The sequence below is a fragment of the Schistocerca piceifrons genome, chromosome 7 (assembly GCF_021461385.2).
Source record: "Schistocerca piceifrons isolate TAMUIC-IGC-003096 chromosome 7, iqSchPice1.1, whole genome shotgun sequence".
Taxonomy (NCBI): domain Eukaryota; kingdom Metazoa; phylum Arthropoda; class Insecta; order Orthoptera; family Acrididae; genus Schistocerca; species Schistocerca piceifrons.
This window is the reverse complement of record NC_060144.1, coordinates 412,446,188-412,462,741: the sequence shown is the minus strand read 5'-3', so window position 1 is coordinate 412,462,741 and position 16,554 is coordinate 412,446,188. Positions and strand designations below refer to the sequence as shown.

The window sequence follows — 16,554 nt, the reverse complement described above, 5'->3', positions numbered from 1 at the left end:
AGCTAGAGTCGTCTAGTTTTCAGATTTTGCGCCTCGAGAACTGCACTGCTCTAGTAAAGATCTGGCAGGACTAGAGACTGGACTAATGTCCGTTTACTTTCGGAAGAAAACAGCTTTCATATTTGTTTGTGTTACGTGTAGGGAACAGAACGATTTCCCGCGTTCAGCAAGAGTTCGTTTTTCTCAATTTAAATGTCCATTAAAATTATGCCGAGCTCTTTTACTGTTTCTTTTTTTTTAATAGAGTAATTGGGTGACAGCTGCCGCTTAGTTTCTTTGCTTCTAAGCATCATTCTACGTTTACACACACACACACACACACACACACACACACGTGTGTGTGGTAGAGAGATGGTTAGAAGCAAAGAGATTAAGGGACAGATGAAAGGATGTAGAGGGTTGGAGGATGAGTGGTTGTATTGCTGTCCAGAGGTGAAAAGAAACAGGGATGTGGGAGGGGGTTGGAAGCAGTGAGGACAAGATGGCCTGGACGGTGGGCATCGTTAGTATTCCAGTCCCGGACGGCTGTGGGGGTATAAAAGCGGTGGACGCGACTCGACCGGCACACAGCAGCCATGAGGTTCCAGCTAGCAGTACTGCTCACCGTAGCTGTCAGCATCGCGGCCGCCTGTCTCATCACCAACTGTCCCCGTGGGGGCAAGAGGGCCGGCCTGCAACACGTAAGGCGTCCATATTCTCACTTGCTGCGCTGTCTACTGTTTCCATCTGAAAACTTCCCGCTATTTACACAATTAACAAATTTATCAACTCTCTCTAAATAGTTTTCACGTTATATTTACCGTTAAGTCATCTCTCTCTGTTCGGGTTTGGTGAGTCTGTCCTCTTCAGCAGTACGGAAAGTTCTTGTAAGGGTGACCCACATCAATAGCCTTTAGTTTCTGACCCAAGTGTACTTCTCCAGTAGGTACGCAATCTTAGTGTTCTGGAAGATCTTAGAAACGCCTGCTGCTTTTACCTATGTCGAACTTCGTGACTCTGACTCAGCAACAATGACGAACTGCGTGGAATGGAGAGACTTGAATTGGACATGCGGTACGTGCTAGTGAGAGGCTCCTTTATGTTGTCAGCAATGGGCTCGGTAGAGAGATACCATAATACACATTATACAACATTAGGGGTAGGCTGTCGCTAGTTGCAGTCTGGAATGTAAAAGAAAAGAGCATCGGGTGGTTGTATTTCAGTCCTCGAGTGACTATTTCAGAAGTTATAATAATTACGTTATTGCAGTGCCTGCGTTGTTCAGAAGTACGATGCAATGTTCCTGATGGAACAGGCACTGTGGCGACTGCAGCCGTTATGAAATACATGAAACGTATTTGCAGTTGCGAATATGGGCAACCATCAGCTGTATAATGGAATGCTGACAATGAAAAATTGTGCCGGACTGGGACTCGAATGCGAATTTTTCTCTTATGGGGAGCGATTTCCTTAACATTAGGCGATCCGAGAACGACTCACGGGTAGACATAGGGTTGACAACATGGGGAAGTTTGGGTTTGTCTATAAATCGAGCTCGGATACCCTAATGGTAAGAACCGGCCATCCGGGTTCGAGTCCCAGTATGGCACAAATTTTGATTTGCATCATTCCATTGTACTACTGATGGGCGTCCATAATTGACCTATTGAGATCGCACTGAAACTGTCTAGACTTAATGACAAACTTCAGTCTGATTCTGACTTGTATATATCGTCACTATGTGATGCGTGTACAGCTAATAGTTGTCAGTAAGATAAGGCATCAGGCAGGCAAATGGAGACCGACAATGAGGCCACTTTCAAACTTGTCCAGTGGTGATAATGTTGTCTCAGACTAGCACGCGGCATCTCCGTGTCCGTCACCGTGATCATTCTGAAAATGTTCACGCCCCTTGTACACCCTGTCAGACCCTGTAACATTTCTAAATGTGAACAACACTAACGTACTCTGGTTAGCATTCTACTGGTCAGAGAGAATTGTATCTGTAATCACTTACATATCCGGTGATGGTGTGTACATCTATGAAGTCACACTGACAACTGACAATGTCTTCCGGATGCTCACTTTTTTTTGTCAGAGAGTGTAATACGATCAGGCAACGGCGTTGCCGTTGTGGTAACACCAGTTTTCCTCAGATCACCGAATGTAAGCGCTGTCGGGCTGGGCTAGCACTTGGATGGGTGACCATCTGGTCTGCCGAGCTTTGTGGCAAGTGGGGTGCTCAGCCCTTGTGAAGTAAACTGAGGAGCTACTTGGTTGAGAAGTACCGCCCCTGGTCTCGTAAACTGACATACGGCCGGGAAGCGGTATGCTAACGACATGCCCCTCCATATCCGCATCCAGTGACGTCTGTGGTCTGAGGATGACACGGCGACCGGTCGCTACCGTTGTGCCCTCTTGGCCTGTTCGGGTGGAGTTTAGTTTTAGTGTAATATGATCAATTATTAGAGTAGCATGGAGAGCTGCATCAAACCAGTCTCAGGACTGAAGACCACAACAACAACAACATGATCAATTATATATTCAGAGATGAGCTTTTTGTGCTGGGACCTAGATAACTGCTGCACCCTGCACATTGCAGCTGGCAGAATGATCCTCTTACCTCTCTTCACAGAATGGGTGTAGCAGAAAGCAGTACTGTATGTGCAACATGGTTACAGTGTGGGCTACTGTTCTTGCAGAAGTGTCGACACGTGCGCTTAAAGGCCAAAGCGCGTGCCTGGATCCACGCTAATAGTGTGGCTGGCACACTGGCAGCTGGTAGAATAGCATTCGCTCCCCACTCCTCAGACTCTTCCAGAAGTGTCGATATTCCGCTTTTCACCTTCCCATGTTTGCCTATTAGCCAGGCAGACAAGCTGCTACACATTATCAGCAGAACGGGTAGTTTGCAAACCCATCTTCTAACTGCCGTACACTACATAGCAGTTTATTCTGTACTCCTTCATTACAGTGTTATGAGCAGACTTTGTCATTAATGATAAGTCTTTTCATATCCGATTAGCACAAGATGAGGCTCAATGAAATATACGTTCATTTTTGGTCATTTTAGGCCAGAAAATGGTGAATTTTATTTGTCCTTTTCTTCCTTTTCAGCGTATTTCGGCTTTATTTATTTATTTCGATATGAAAAAATCTCTGAAACTTCACTCTCTTTCAAGTACTACTGGCTATTCTCAGTTCGAAGCATCATCAGGTTATCTCTAATGCATGTTTTCTGTAGTAATCAGAACCGTCTCTAAAAGTCGAAATTCCTAAGAACCTGAAGATATCTATTACACTGGAAGACCAACTGAAGTAAAGTTTTGGAAGTTTAGTTTCTGTAACCTTAGTGTGTTTCAGCCAGCTGAAAAAAAGAGATAAATCCGCCCAAACAGGCTTTTAAACCCAACGGTACCGACCGGCTACTGTGTCATCCTCAGCCCACAAGCGCCACTGGATGCGGATGTGGAGGGAATGTGGTCAGCACACCGATCTTCCGGCCGTACGTCAGTTTACGAGACCGGAGCCGCTCCTTCTCTATCAAGTAGCTCCTCAGTTTGCCACACAAGCGCTGAGTGCACCCCAGATGCCAACAGCGCTCAGTAGACCGGATGGTCACCCATCCCAGCTCGAGAGTGCTTAACTTTGGTGTGTTGACGGGAACCGGAGCTACAACCGCGGCAAGGCCATTGTGTGACCCCAGTTATAGCAATTTTAATTACTTTTTCCAGGTGTATATTCCGGGTTCGCTGAAAAACAGTTCATTCTAAATTCCCCGAATGCATTTTAGCAGACAAGGAGTTCGTTTTTCATTTGATGTTGAGTTGAAAACTACATATACGATAGAAAAAGCTTTTCTTTCATACTAAACTTCCTAGCACTACGTGCATACCACCAGAATGTGATTTTTAATATCCACTGAGTGATATTCTTTTCCTATTTCAATCAATGCTTGCCTATATCCTGCTAAATGACCTCATGCCCTTAGCGTGCGTTTCTACCCACTTGTCAGCCACCGTGTCTTGTCCTTTTTCAAAAAATTTATGGAGTGAGGAAACTGCTGGTAAAATTTACAAACATCGCTTAAAATTCTCGAGGTTCCCGAATACGTGTTTAGTAACTGTTTACACAATTTCCGTTGCGAGACACATACTGATTTAGTTGAAACTGCCTCATGAACGCGAGAAAGCTATTTCCCTCCTGGACTTGGGCTCTGCTACTCGACTGGTATATATTCCGCAAATCTAATTTTCTCCTCAGCCTTCTTTGAGTTTGGTTTGTTCATTTTCCTGCTCCCACCGTTATGATAAATGAGCTGCAGCGTTGTTACCTATGCAAACATATCCCGGCTAGTGACGTTGCACTGATAGCGCAGCCGGCCGTGGTGGCCGAGCGGTTCTAGGTGCTACAGTCGCTGGTTCGAATCCTGCCTCGGGCATGGATGTGGTTCAAATGGCTCTGAGCACTATGCAACTTAACTTCTGAGGTCATCAGTCGCCTAGAACTTAGAACTAATTAAACCAAACTAACCTAAGGACATCACCCACATCCATGCCCGAGGCAGGATTCGAACCTGCGACCATAGCGGTCGCTCGGCTCCAGACTGTAGCGCCTAGAACCGCACGGCCACTCCGGCCGGCGGGCATGGACGTGTGTGATGTCCTTAGGTTAGGTTTAAGTAGTTCTAAGGGACTGATGACCTCAGATGTTAAGTCCCATAGTGCTCTGAACCATTTGAACCATTTGAACTGATAGCGCAACCTGTTGTCAGCTGCAGCAGGCTGAACGGGGTCCGTGAAGCTCGGGCTTGAGGAAACCCAAGTTAAGGGGCTCCGGAACGCCCTATACTTGCAATGTTAAAATAACGCTTAAAAATTACATCTTTCCTCACAAAGTATTTGAGGTAGGAAGTTGAACTTTTTACAGATTATTTATTGGAATATGGGCTACAACTCAACACAGGGATTTTACAAAATTTTAATTCAGTTATTAAAGATGATTTTTTTCAATTGTGATGAAAATTCACAACATTTTTTGCAATTTTTTATTTATATATTAAAAAATATACAGTTCTTTGGAAAAAGGCTGTGTTAAATTATGCAGAAGGTACTGTGTAACATTTACTGAAAGTTTGAAACAAATATGTTTGGAAGATCCTTAGAAAACATGTAATTAGTATGAGAAAATAAAAGTTTTGGGAATCGAGCGACAAAGATTGGATTAACTTTTTAGTGCATTCCAGGTCCATAGGATGGATTATCTTCATCCTCTGCAAACTCCTCCTCCAGCTTCCTCTTGTTCCTCCTCCTGTTTACTCTTGCTTGTATTTCTAGACTCTTTACAGCCCTGTCTGCAGCCCGAAGGCGTTCCTTGTCTAAAGCAAGCATCGCTCGTTGTTGTGTTCGTAGATTTTGCTACCATTTTCTTCAGTTGCAGTTACTGCAACACTGTTCCAAAAGGTGGTCATGTATGAACACTTATCACATTTCAGTTGTATTTCACTAGCAAGTCCTACGTGCTTTATTATGGAGAGTTCCAGACCAACTTCACTACAATGAATACATCTTACACAGTTTGAAAAAATTCCTTTGAGAACCGACATATCAAATATTTCATTCACATCCGATTCGCCCATAAAACATTCATAGTTTTCACTCATTGAAGTATTTTCTTTCCCACTTTGACTGCTATGGGCAGGTGTACTTGAGAGGTTAGGTTCACTCACTTGGTTATCGTCTTTATTGTTTACAGTAATAACACATACCTTTGGCTTTCCAACATTTCTCCTTTTCTTAAAAGCCTTCAGAGGATTTCTAATAACTTTACTTTTACTCATTATTATACTTCAACAAAACAGAGACTCAAGAAACAGAATTAATTACGAATATTTCCGAGATAACGACAGAGTAAATAAACATGAAACAATCGACAATCACACCAGCGATATATATTGAACCATCACAGGTTAGCCACAACACATACTTTATCTCACATCACTAAAATGTACCTGATGAACACGGACGTTAATAATAACACCATTTGACAGCAGTTTAACAGCGCCACAGTGGGTCACGCCCATGTAGAACACATTTCAAAAAAAATTAAAAATAGTTGTAGTCTTCGGAATTGAATAAATTATATATCTATTAAAAGGTAATAGTCTGCAGATTCAGAAAATGCAAAAAAGTAAAAATTGAACTTTTCATGATTTTGAGCCTTTCCGGAGCCCCTTAACCTGCTGTGCTTCAGTACAGAGATACTTTGGAAATTTGTCAGAAGTTCCTATGGGACCAAAGTGCGGTTCCTAGGCGTACACACTACTTAATCTAACTTAAACTAACTACATATCCATGCCCAAGGGAGGACTCGAACCTCCGACGGATGGAGCCGCGCAAACCGTGACAAGGCGCCTGAGACCACGCGGCCACCTCACGCGGTCCACAGGTACTCTTGTGTCTCCGTCGCGACAGGCTGAGCGGCTTAAGTGGTTGCAGCGAAGAGAGGGGCAGGAAGGAGAATCCTTACACCTCTAAACTCTAGGCAGACTGGCTGCAGCCCGGACTGCTGTACTTGCAGCGCGGCTACAGCTTGGCCTGCTGGTGTTGCAGAGGTGCGCGCCGTGCGGCCCCGGAGGGCAGGGCGTGTGCCTGGGCCCACACATCTGCTGCGGCCCCCGCATGGGCTGCCGGCTGGCCAGCCCCGCGGACACCGCCGTCTGCCGCTCCACGGCGCCCTGCCCCCTGGACAGCCCCGAGATGCGCTGCGCCGGCGGCGTCGGCCGCTGCTCTGCGCCGGGAGTCTGCTGCTTCAAAGGTGAGCCACGTGGCCAGGCATGTCGGGCTACGGAATTATTCTTCATCCTTCTACATCTTCAATTAGCCATTGAGGGACAATGAGGCTCAGCTGGTTGCTTGATTCGTGTCACGGATTTCGCTAAAATAGTGACATATTTCCTGGTCATGAAGGGACTTCCTCTCCTTTTTAAGGTGCCATAGCTCAATCGGTAAAAACGCAACTGCTATAGGACCACCTCTTTGCCAGCCTGTCTGTCTTTCTTTTCGGCTGTTACAAACCCTTTTTTCTCAGGAAGAGATAGAAATATAAAGTTCAAATTTGTGTCGCACACGAAGGTCTACAGCCCCTTGGCGATATAAAAATTTGAAGCTTCTAAGTCAATGCAATCGACAGATATCGCCATTTATATCGCATATTCTGATACTTCCAATCACACTCATCGAAACCTATCCTTCTTCCCGTTGCCCTAGAATCATGGAATTTGACAAAAAGCAAGGTTTCACAATGAAACCAAAGTAAAAATCCGAAAATTTTTTTGTCATTTTTTATCTGACTCTCTGTCTGTACGTCAGTTTGTTAAGACCCTCTTTTCTCAGGAATACATAAACGTATCAAGTTGAAATTTATGTCACACACTTAGATCTACGGTCCCTTGGCGCTGTAAAAAATTTCAGGTTCTAAGTCAACGCTATTAAAAGATACGCCCATTTATGCCACATATTTTCCAACTCGGGAAGTGACTCACCGGTACTTGCTGTTGATCTAGAGTCATGAAATGTGGCAAAAAAGCAAGTTTACGAAGTGCCAACCAATGGAAAAAAGTGAACACGGTAAATTTGTAATCACATCACACGAAATTTTTTCTCATATGTTTTCTGTCTGTTCGTCCGGCCCTCTGTTGGGAGCGAGCGAGGTGGCGCAGTGGTTAGATACTGGACTCGCATTCGGGAGGACGACGGTTCAATCCCGCGTCCGGCCATCCTGATTTAGGTATTCCGTGATTTCCCTAAATCGCTCCAGGCAAATGCCGGGATGACTCCTTTGAAAGGGCACGGCCGACTTCCTTCCCTAATCCGATGAGACCGATGACCTCGCTGTCTGGTCTCCTTCCCCAAAACAACCCAACCCCCAATCCCCCTCTGTTAACACTCCTTTTTCTTTGGAAAGTTTAGACGTATTTAGGTCATGAAACCTACGGTCCCTAGGCAGTGTCAAAAGTTGAAACACAATCAAAAGATAAGGCCATGTATGTCACATATTTTCATAGTCACAGCCTTACTCAAAAAAGCCTATAAGGTCTTCCCATTTACCTAGGATCATGAAATTCGGCGAGAAGTAAGATTTCACAGTAAAGGGAAAGGATAACACCCGAAAACTGATAATTTGTAATTATATCAAACGAAAAAAATACGTCTTTTGACATTTGTTATCCGACGTCCGATTTGAAATTAAAACATTCTCTAAAGTGTTGGAATCCCTGGGACCGATATCTTGCACGTATCAGTGTCGATAACACTCAAACATGGTGGAGATTCTGGATTTGCGGAACGTGTAAGCTGTCTGTATACACATACGGGACCCTCAGTGCGCGAGTCCTATTTGCACCTGGCCAGTTTTTTTAGAGCAGGGATCGGTAACCTTTCAGTACCCGCGGTTTGCAGTGTCTAATACTAAACGCCTTGTGCAACTAATATTTCAGAGGTGTTGAAGAAAAATAAGCAAAAATTCAGCAACCTTTTTTGCTTTGTTGATAGCGTCATTAGAAATTAGTTTAAAATCAAATACGCTTACCAATTTAGTGAAATAAACCCATTGAACAGTTTTAAATCATAATTTCGATTAGGAAGAAAAAAATAAGAATTTTTATAGCTAAGCGGCAGAGAAAATTTAATTTTACATCTGTATCTACGCCCTGCAAAACACTCTAAAGTGCGTGGCCGAGGGAACGTCCCATTGTAACAGTTTTTAGGGTTTCTTCCGGTTCCATTCGCATATAGAGCAGGGGAAGAATGATTACTGAAATGGCTCCCTACGTTCTGTAATTAGTCCTGTCCTTCTCTGCATACGTTCGATATCCCCCGTTAGTCCTACTAGTAAGGGTCCCACACACTTGAGCAATATACTCGAATGAGTCCCACAAATAATTTGTAAGCAATCTCCTTTGTAAACTGTTTTCATGTCCCCAGTATTCTATCACCTGCTTTACCCACGATTGAGCCTATGTCTCATTCCATTTCGTATCCCTACAAAGTGCTACACCCAAGGATTTGTATTAGTTGACCGATTCCATCTGTGACTCACTGATACTTTTGCATAGAGTAGTACGTTTATTCGTTTTGTGAAGTGTACAATTTTACATTTCTGAACATTTAAAGCAAGTTGCCAATCTTCACACCACTTTGTAGTCATATCAAGATGTGATTGGATATCTACGCAGCTTCTTTCAGACAGTACTTCGTTACAAATAACGGCATCGTCAGCGAAAAGTATGAGGTTAGCGTCATTGTCTACAAGGCCATTAATATACAATATAAACAGCAAGGATGCCGACCCAGCTTCTGCGGAGCCTTTCTGAAGTTCCTTCAACATCTGCCGATGTTTCACGATAACAATACGAGACTGGAATAGAAGGGAGAACCGACAGAGGTACTCAAAGTACCCTCCGCTACACACCGTCAGGTGGCTTGCGGAGTATGGATGTAGATGTAGATGTGGAAGGTAATATGCTGAATGCCGTCCACCAAAAAATCTCCAACCCAGTCACAACGTTCGCTTGATACCCCATGCGATCATACTTTTGATAATAACCGTAGGTGTGGTACTGAGACAAATGCCACGTGGGAAAAGTGCAAGTCCGGCTTCAAATAATCAATTTTTTCCGAATCCATGATGGTTAGCATGGAGGAGGTCATTCTGTTCGAGATACCTCGTTGCACCTGAGTTCAGAATATCTTCTAAGATTCTACAATAAACGGATGGTAAGAATACTGGACGACAGTTTCGTGGATCACTACCGCTGCCGTTGTTGCAGGTGGTTGTGACCTGTCCTTTCTTCTAATAACTGGACATATTTTTTGGGCGAGGAATTTTGCGTATCTTATGGTTAAAAGAGGGGATAACTCAGCCACGAATTCAGTACGGAATCGGACCATATTCCATCAGGCTCTGGAACGTTGTTCATTTTTAATGATTTCATGTGTTCCTCAACGCTATTGACACTAAGATCTATTTCATTCATCTTTCTAGTGGTACGAGAATAAAATTGGGGCATTAAGCCTGGATTATCCTTCGTAGAGAAAAAAATTTGAAAACAGAATTAAGCATTTATGCTTTTGCTTTGCTGTCATCAATTTCAGTTACTTTCTGGTCTATGAGGGGGTGGGACTCTGGAAAATAGTACTGTTATAATATGTTTGTCCTACTTTACGAGTTTACGTAAAGAAAAAAAACAGTGCGGGTGATCGTGGTGATCGTTTGGATGTGTGTGAATTACTGCCAGACGAATGAGGTACAATATCTGTAAGTAGATACACAAGAAATACTATTTTCTCACAATAGCGCCTAATAAATTCGAAGATATATTTTTCCGTTTCAGTAAAACCATTAAAAGACGACAGCAGGGCAAGATAAACAGAACAACACACACGCAGACATCGAATACAATGCTTGTACCAATGTAAATAACTGCACTTGAAAATTTAAATCATGTTTTCGAAAACGATCGATTATGACTAATAAAAGTAAGCTATGGAGTTGTATATGACTTCAGTCTTCCACACTTCTCTATAGAAGTAAAACATTTGCAATTATGTTTACAGTTCGTAGTAAGGTGGTTAGCGTTGCTGATTTTAGATTTGGGATTCCAGGTTCGATTCCCGATCGGATCCTCATCATTTAATCTCATCTTTATCGACGCGCTGAAGAGCCCTCAAACAGAAAGACCTTCGTTCTCATTCTTGTGATATTCATTGACACTTGCATTTGTGAACAAACGCTAGCTCATCTCGATGCAGTCGAGATTTACAGATTAACATTTGCAACTTTCAAGGCGCAAGCTCGAAAGTTCCGCTTACTATACAAATTATCTGTCCTTACAAAATGTAAAGAAATAGTATAGTAGATCTACTTTATGTTTAAAACATTCCATTGAGCGACTTTTAAAGATAGTTTCCTCATGTTTTAAAGCTGACTTATGTGAGAGAGGTTCCATCTGAAAGAACGCTTATCAAATGAAATACGTGCCACTTTGCCGTTATTCAGGCGATCATGTAATCCTGTCTTTAAGATCTATGATTTCAGAAGGAGAAACTGTGAACGTAATTTTGACAAGCCTCTTTTAAAGTCAACTTTGCACCGCTAAGAGATTTCTATTGTGATGGTAAAGAATTTCAACTGGAGGTAAAGACTTGACAAAAAATTCCTCTCGATTTCTGAGGGGTCACCAGATAGATGTGCGTGTAGCGCTTGACGAGACGGAAGAGGTTATGGCACATTTATTATCCATCAATAACATTTTATTTCTCAGAATTGATTGGTGTAAGCTTTGCAGATTTTTGGCAACACAGTTTAGAAAGAAAACTTTGCGTTCACAATGAACAAATGTTCTGAGACGTCGTTCGCAGAGATTCACATTACTTCGATGACCAACTTCTCCTCACATGTCATACGTGGCTAAACTTTACCGCCCATAATTAGCAGTTCAAAAAATGGTGGAAACTCATCCTACTTCATCTATCTATCGCAGATGGAACTGCGATAAACCACCAGATCTTTTGAAGTTAAGTTTTCAATACGCAGACGTATCTAAATATGAGAGCTTGCTGAAAATTACTTCCTCCGAATTTCTTATGTGAAAACCCTTAATGCTTTGACTTTGTTGACGGGGCCACAACCTCACCTATGGTTGCACCGCTTCATTACCAGCAAAGTGAAGTGCTCCAAAGTGTTCTTTAAGTTTTCGAAACAGACGAAAATCGGATGGGGCCAAGATGGGACTGTTTGGAGGATGACAGATGACAGTGTGCCTAAGACGTCGGCTTGTTGCAGATGTCGCAGCACCTCGTATGTGGTCCGGCACTGTCAGGCTGAAGGAGAGCTCTTCGGTTACAAACACGGTCACAGCAGTGTTACGTCACACACCGCCATGTTACACATGCTACAGTTCGGAGTCTTCTAGTAACAGAACGTTGCAACTTGCGTCAGTAAACGTTGGTTGGTTTGGGGAAGGAGACCAGACAGCGAGGTCATCGGTCTCATCGGATTAGGGACGGACGGGGAAGGACGTCGGCCGTGCCCTTTGAAAGGAACCATCCCGGCATTTGCCTGGAGCGATTTAGGGAAATCACGGAAAACCTAAATCAGGATGGCCGGACGCGGGATTGAACCGTCGTCCTCCCGAATGCGAGTCCAGTGGACGTCAGTAAAGCAGCAAAGTCGACCTAGTGATATGCATGACATATAATAACTCAACCGATATTGCGGACAGAATACAAAAATTCATTGACATTATTTTTCAGCACACCCTTGTAATATAGAAGCATTTCGTGATTAACGTTCAGTTTGTTACAGACGTCACAGCTGCTAATGTGCCGGTATTGTTCAACTTATCTCATGATTCCATTAATGTGTCTTGGGTCTTCTTGAGAATACTGAGGCCCTTCTTTGACATCAAAATTTTCAGACAGAAAACACTGTAATTAGTTTTGTGCTTATTGTACTGATCCTCATCATGGTCAGTAACATGAAAAAGCATTTTTGGCAGCTTGAAACGCATTCAACCTTTTTTTGTAAACAATTTTTAAAAGCTGTCCATTTTCTCTTATATTTTCACTCATGTTCAATATACAATGGTTTTTTTTGCTGTGCTGTGTCACATCCGAATAATGTTTCCAGAATTATGTGATCATACGTTTGGAAGTTTGTGGTAAGGATTATGGGACCAATCTGCTGAGGTCATCGGTCCCCAGGTTTACACACTACTTAATCTAACTTAAACTAATGTACACTAAGGACAACACACACAACCATGCCCGAGGGAGGACTCGTACATCCGACGAGGGGAGCCACGCGAGCCGTGACAAGACGCCTCAGACCGCACGGCTACCCCGCGCGGCTTTGTGATCACAAAGACAGCTACTGCAGGTTTCGACATTCACATCAACGTTTCAATGTTTGAAAGGAAGTAAAGGATGGAAGACTAGTGTTTATCGCCCCGGAGGACAAGCTAGCATTAAGGAAGGATTAGGAAGGAAGTCGGCCGTGCCCTTTCAAACGAACCATCCCAGCATTTACCTTAAGCGATTTAGGAAAATCACGTGAATCTTAAATCTGGGTGGCCGGACACAGATCTGAACTGTCATCCTCGCGAATGCGAGTCCAGTGTGCTAACCCCTGCGCCACCTCACTCGGTCAGCTTAAAGAAAGACGTCGAAGCAATTCACAGGCACGCAGCAGGATTTATTACAAGTAGGTAATTTATTATATTCGATCGAGACGTGAGTTTAGAGGAAATGCTCCGTGAACCCAAATGGGAACTCCTGGGAGGAAGACTTTCTTTTCTCTACTGAGAAAATTTAGGAGACAGGCATTTACGACAGACTGTAGAACGATCCTAGTGCCACGAACATACATCTCACACAAGGACTGCGAACACAAGATAAGAGGGCTCAGTATTCGTGCGGAAGCATATAGATAGTCGTTTTTTCCTTCCTCCATTTGAGAGTGGAACAGGGACGGGAATGACTAGCAGTGGTGTAGGGTACCCTCCATCATGTACCGTATAGTGGCTTGCGGGATATGTATGTAGGTGTAGAAAATTGGTGCTGAGGTTTACACATTCCAATTCGTCGTAGCTAGCCAATGACATTTAATAATTACTCCAGTAATTTAAAATGACCCTCAGCGTAAAGAAATCCACCTTGAGTACATTACAGTGTGTTAATTCACCAACTACTTCTTTAGTAGGAAAAGACAATTCACACGTTCGTTAAAAAAAAAACAATAAAATTCTGCTCTATTTTTTTCTGGTGCTATTGATTTCTTTGATATCTTGTAATAACGATGAAATAATTGTATGTTTCAGACTCATGCCACATTGATACTTCGTGTGTCGCTGATACAACTGAATCCGTCGATCGGTATCCTGTGGACACGTTTATTGTCAGCGACGGTGACCGCGACGAGATGAGAATATAATTTTGCAGCATGTAAAACTTGAAATTCTGATAATAAATGCAATTCTCAGAAAGACTCAAACTGTCTTTCATTTATACTTGTTATGTTTATTAGCAATATTCGACTTTTATTTTATTTATTTGTTTTTCTGAAACAAAACTACTGTACCATGGAACGAGTGAAGAGTGTACAGGGCACTGACTAAAAATTTGTAGTTCACAGAATGCTTATCAGGAAATAACAGTCGAGCAGAGAGACGGACGGTCAACAAAGTGATTCTCTAAGAGTTACATTTATAACGACCGAGGTTTGGAAACCTAAAACACGAATGCAATTCATGTACAATAGTATGTTCGGATATGAAAAAAGTAAATTCTTGGTGTAAGTCAGCAATCATATTAATGTTCATGAATAATTCTGCATCGTTTGTTTAAGGATACATGTTGCTTTCTTATTCCACATAACGTGTTAATACTTCAGCCATCTTCAGACACTATTACTGAGAACATTTAAGGATACATGTTGCTTTCTTATTCCACATAACGTGTTAATACTTCAGCCATCTTCAGACACTATTACTGAGAACAAAACTAACGTAAAATGAAAAGTAATGTGTAAAATGTAACGAAATGCAGGAGTTGGACGACTGATCTAATGACTAGCGTTGACACTGAACGAGAAATGACATTTTTTCCCTCATAAGTTTTCTGTTTCATCTGATGGGCCAGCCACGGCTCTCTCTACCACGCCAATATAAGGATTTTGTCCCATATGACTCTCTATAGCAAAATTCACTCATGTCCTCATACACGTTCTATCATCCTGTCCATTAGTAGGAGAAGAAGAAGAAGGAGATGATTGATTATATATCAACAATTCCAAAGTTTTATTGTACTCAATCCATTCCCTTTGTCGTGAAACAGCTGTGAAATACGAGCTGGATCGAGTCCATACGTTGAGGACCAATCGATCCATAACTTTGAATAACTGAGATACAGTTTTGGTAGTAATCAAGAAATGTAAATGATCACTGGGCTTGTATGGTGATTGCGAATTTACAAATAATGCTCAGTTTATAGTGGCCTACTACACTACACTTCGGGCAAAAAGAAAAAAAATACTATTCAAGTAATTACCTCTACATGAAGAACTCAGACATTTATGGTGGCAATTATGCCCTTTTGATTATTCTGATTTGGTGCCTCCCATTTGCAATGCTAAGTACTCCAACAAGCATGCAGTATTTGGGACAACTTGCTGTTGCCTTTTCTTTACGCGTAGATCATCCTGACGATATTGTCACTCATGAGAGCATAATTTGCGAACCGTGTTTTCACGTTTTGCAAGAAGGACTAAAGCATAACCTCAACAAGAGAAAATTTTTTGAAGCAAAAAGGAGGGCATATTTTGAATGCAAAAATGGTTCAAATGGCTCTGAGCACTATGGGACTTAACATCTGAGGTCATCAGTCCCGTAGAACATAGAACTATTTAAACCTAACTAACATAAGGACATCACACACATCCATGCCCGAGGCAGGATTCGAACCTGCGACCGTAGCAGTCGCGCGGTTCCGGACTGAATGGCCTAGAACCGCTCGGCCACCGCAGCCGGCGACAGCGTATGGTCTTGATCCAATGATCATTTCTATTATTAGAATCGGCTGTGAAAATACCGTACTGTATAATGCACGCTAACGATGAACGTATCATTCTGATATTTAAAACTAATTAAGAGGCTGTTGCGATAGGAATAAATTGGTATAGCACTCGAGAAAGCCCTTGACAGACTTATTTGACTGTGAAAGTGAGTCCGAATTATCCACGAGAATAGCGCATGAACAATACAGCCCTCTGAAAAACTTTTCTGAATAGAGTTGATATTACCGGGACTGTAACTGGTGTTGTAGCATCCACTCTCTATGTGTCAATCTTTCTTACTGTATTGGAACACTTCAGCATTTATAAGAATAGCAGAAAGGGAGGAGCCCGCGCTGAAGCTTCAGCCATGTGCTTTAAGTTATGATCTTTAAGCAAACATTGCTATCGCTAACCAGTCCACTTACCATTCCGTTTTGAGCACATTGGGAAATAAACCATTGCAGGTGCCTTGTTATGTTCATAAATACACTCCTGGAAATGGAAAAAAGAACACATTGACACCGGTGTGTCAGACCCACCATACTTGCTCCGGACACTGCGAGAGGGCTGTACAAGCAATGATCACACGCACGGCACAGCGGACACACCAGGAACCGCGGTGTTGACCGTCGAATGGCGCTAGCTGCGCAGCATTTGTGCACCGCCGCCATCAGTGTCAGCCAGTTTGCCGTGGCATACGGAGCTCCATCGCAGTCTTTAACACTGGTAGCATGCCGCGACAGCGTGGACGTGAACCGTATGTGCAGTTGACGGACTTTGAGCGAGGGCGTATAGTGGGCATGCGGGAGGCCGGGTGGACGTACCGCCGAATTGCTCAACACGTGGGGCGTGAGGTCTCCACAGTACATCGATGTTGTCGCCAGTGGTCGGCGGAAGGTGCAAGTGCCCGTTGACCTGGGACCGGACCGCAGCGACGCACGGATGCACGCCAAGACCGTAGGA

At 43.1% G+C, this 16,554-nt stretch overlaps 1 protein-coding gene across 1 annotated transcript; it reads left to right on the top strand.

Annotated features, from left to right (window-relative positions):
- The first annotated feature begins 575 nt into the window (after window positions 1–575).
- LOC124805741 (oxytocin-neurophysin 1-like) lies at window positions 576–13,992 on the top strand. Its single transcript, XM_047266310.1, has 3 exons — window positions 576–680; window positions 6,591–6,795; window positions 13,859–13,992. The coding sequence occupies exons 1-3, from the start codon at window positions 576–578 to the stop codon at window positions 13,969–13,971; spliced, it is 423 nt and encodes a 140-aa protein (XP_047122266.1). The 3' UTR covers window positions 13,972–13,992.
- The last annotated feature ends 2,562 nt before the right edge of the window (window positions 13,993–16,554 follow it).

Excerpts from the sequence above, each read along its gene's own strand:
- LOC124805741 (XM_047266310.1), top strand. The coding sequence starts at position 576 with ATGAGGTTCCAGCTAGCAGTACTGCTCACCGTAGCTGTCAGCATCGCG. Across the intron at positions 681-6,590 it reads AGAGGGCCGGCCTGCAACAC|AGGTGCGCGCCGTGCGGCCC; the intron begins GTAAGGCGTCCA and ends CTGGTGTTGCAG. Across the intron at positions 6,796-13,858 it reads GGGAGTCTGCTGCTTCAAAG|ACTCATGCCACATTGATACT; the intron begins GTGAGCCACGTG and ends TGTATGTTTCAG.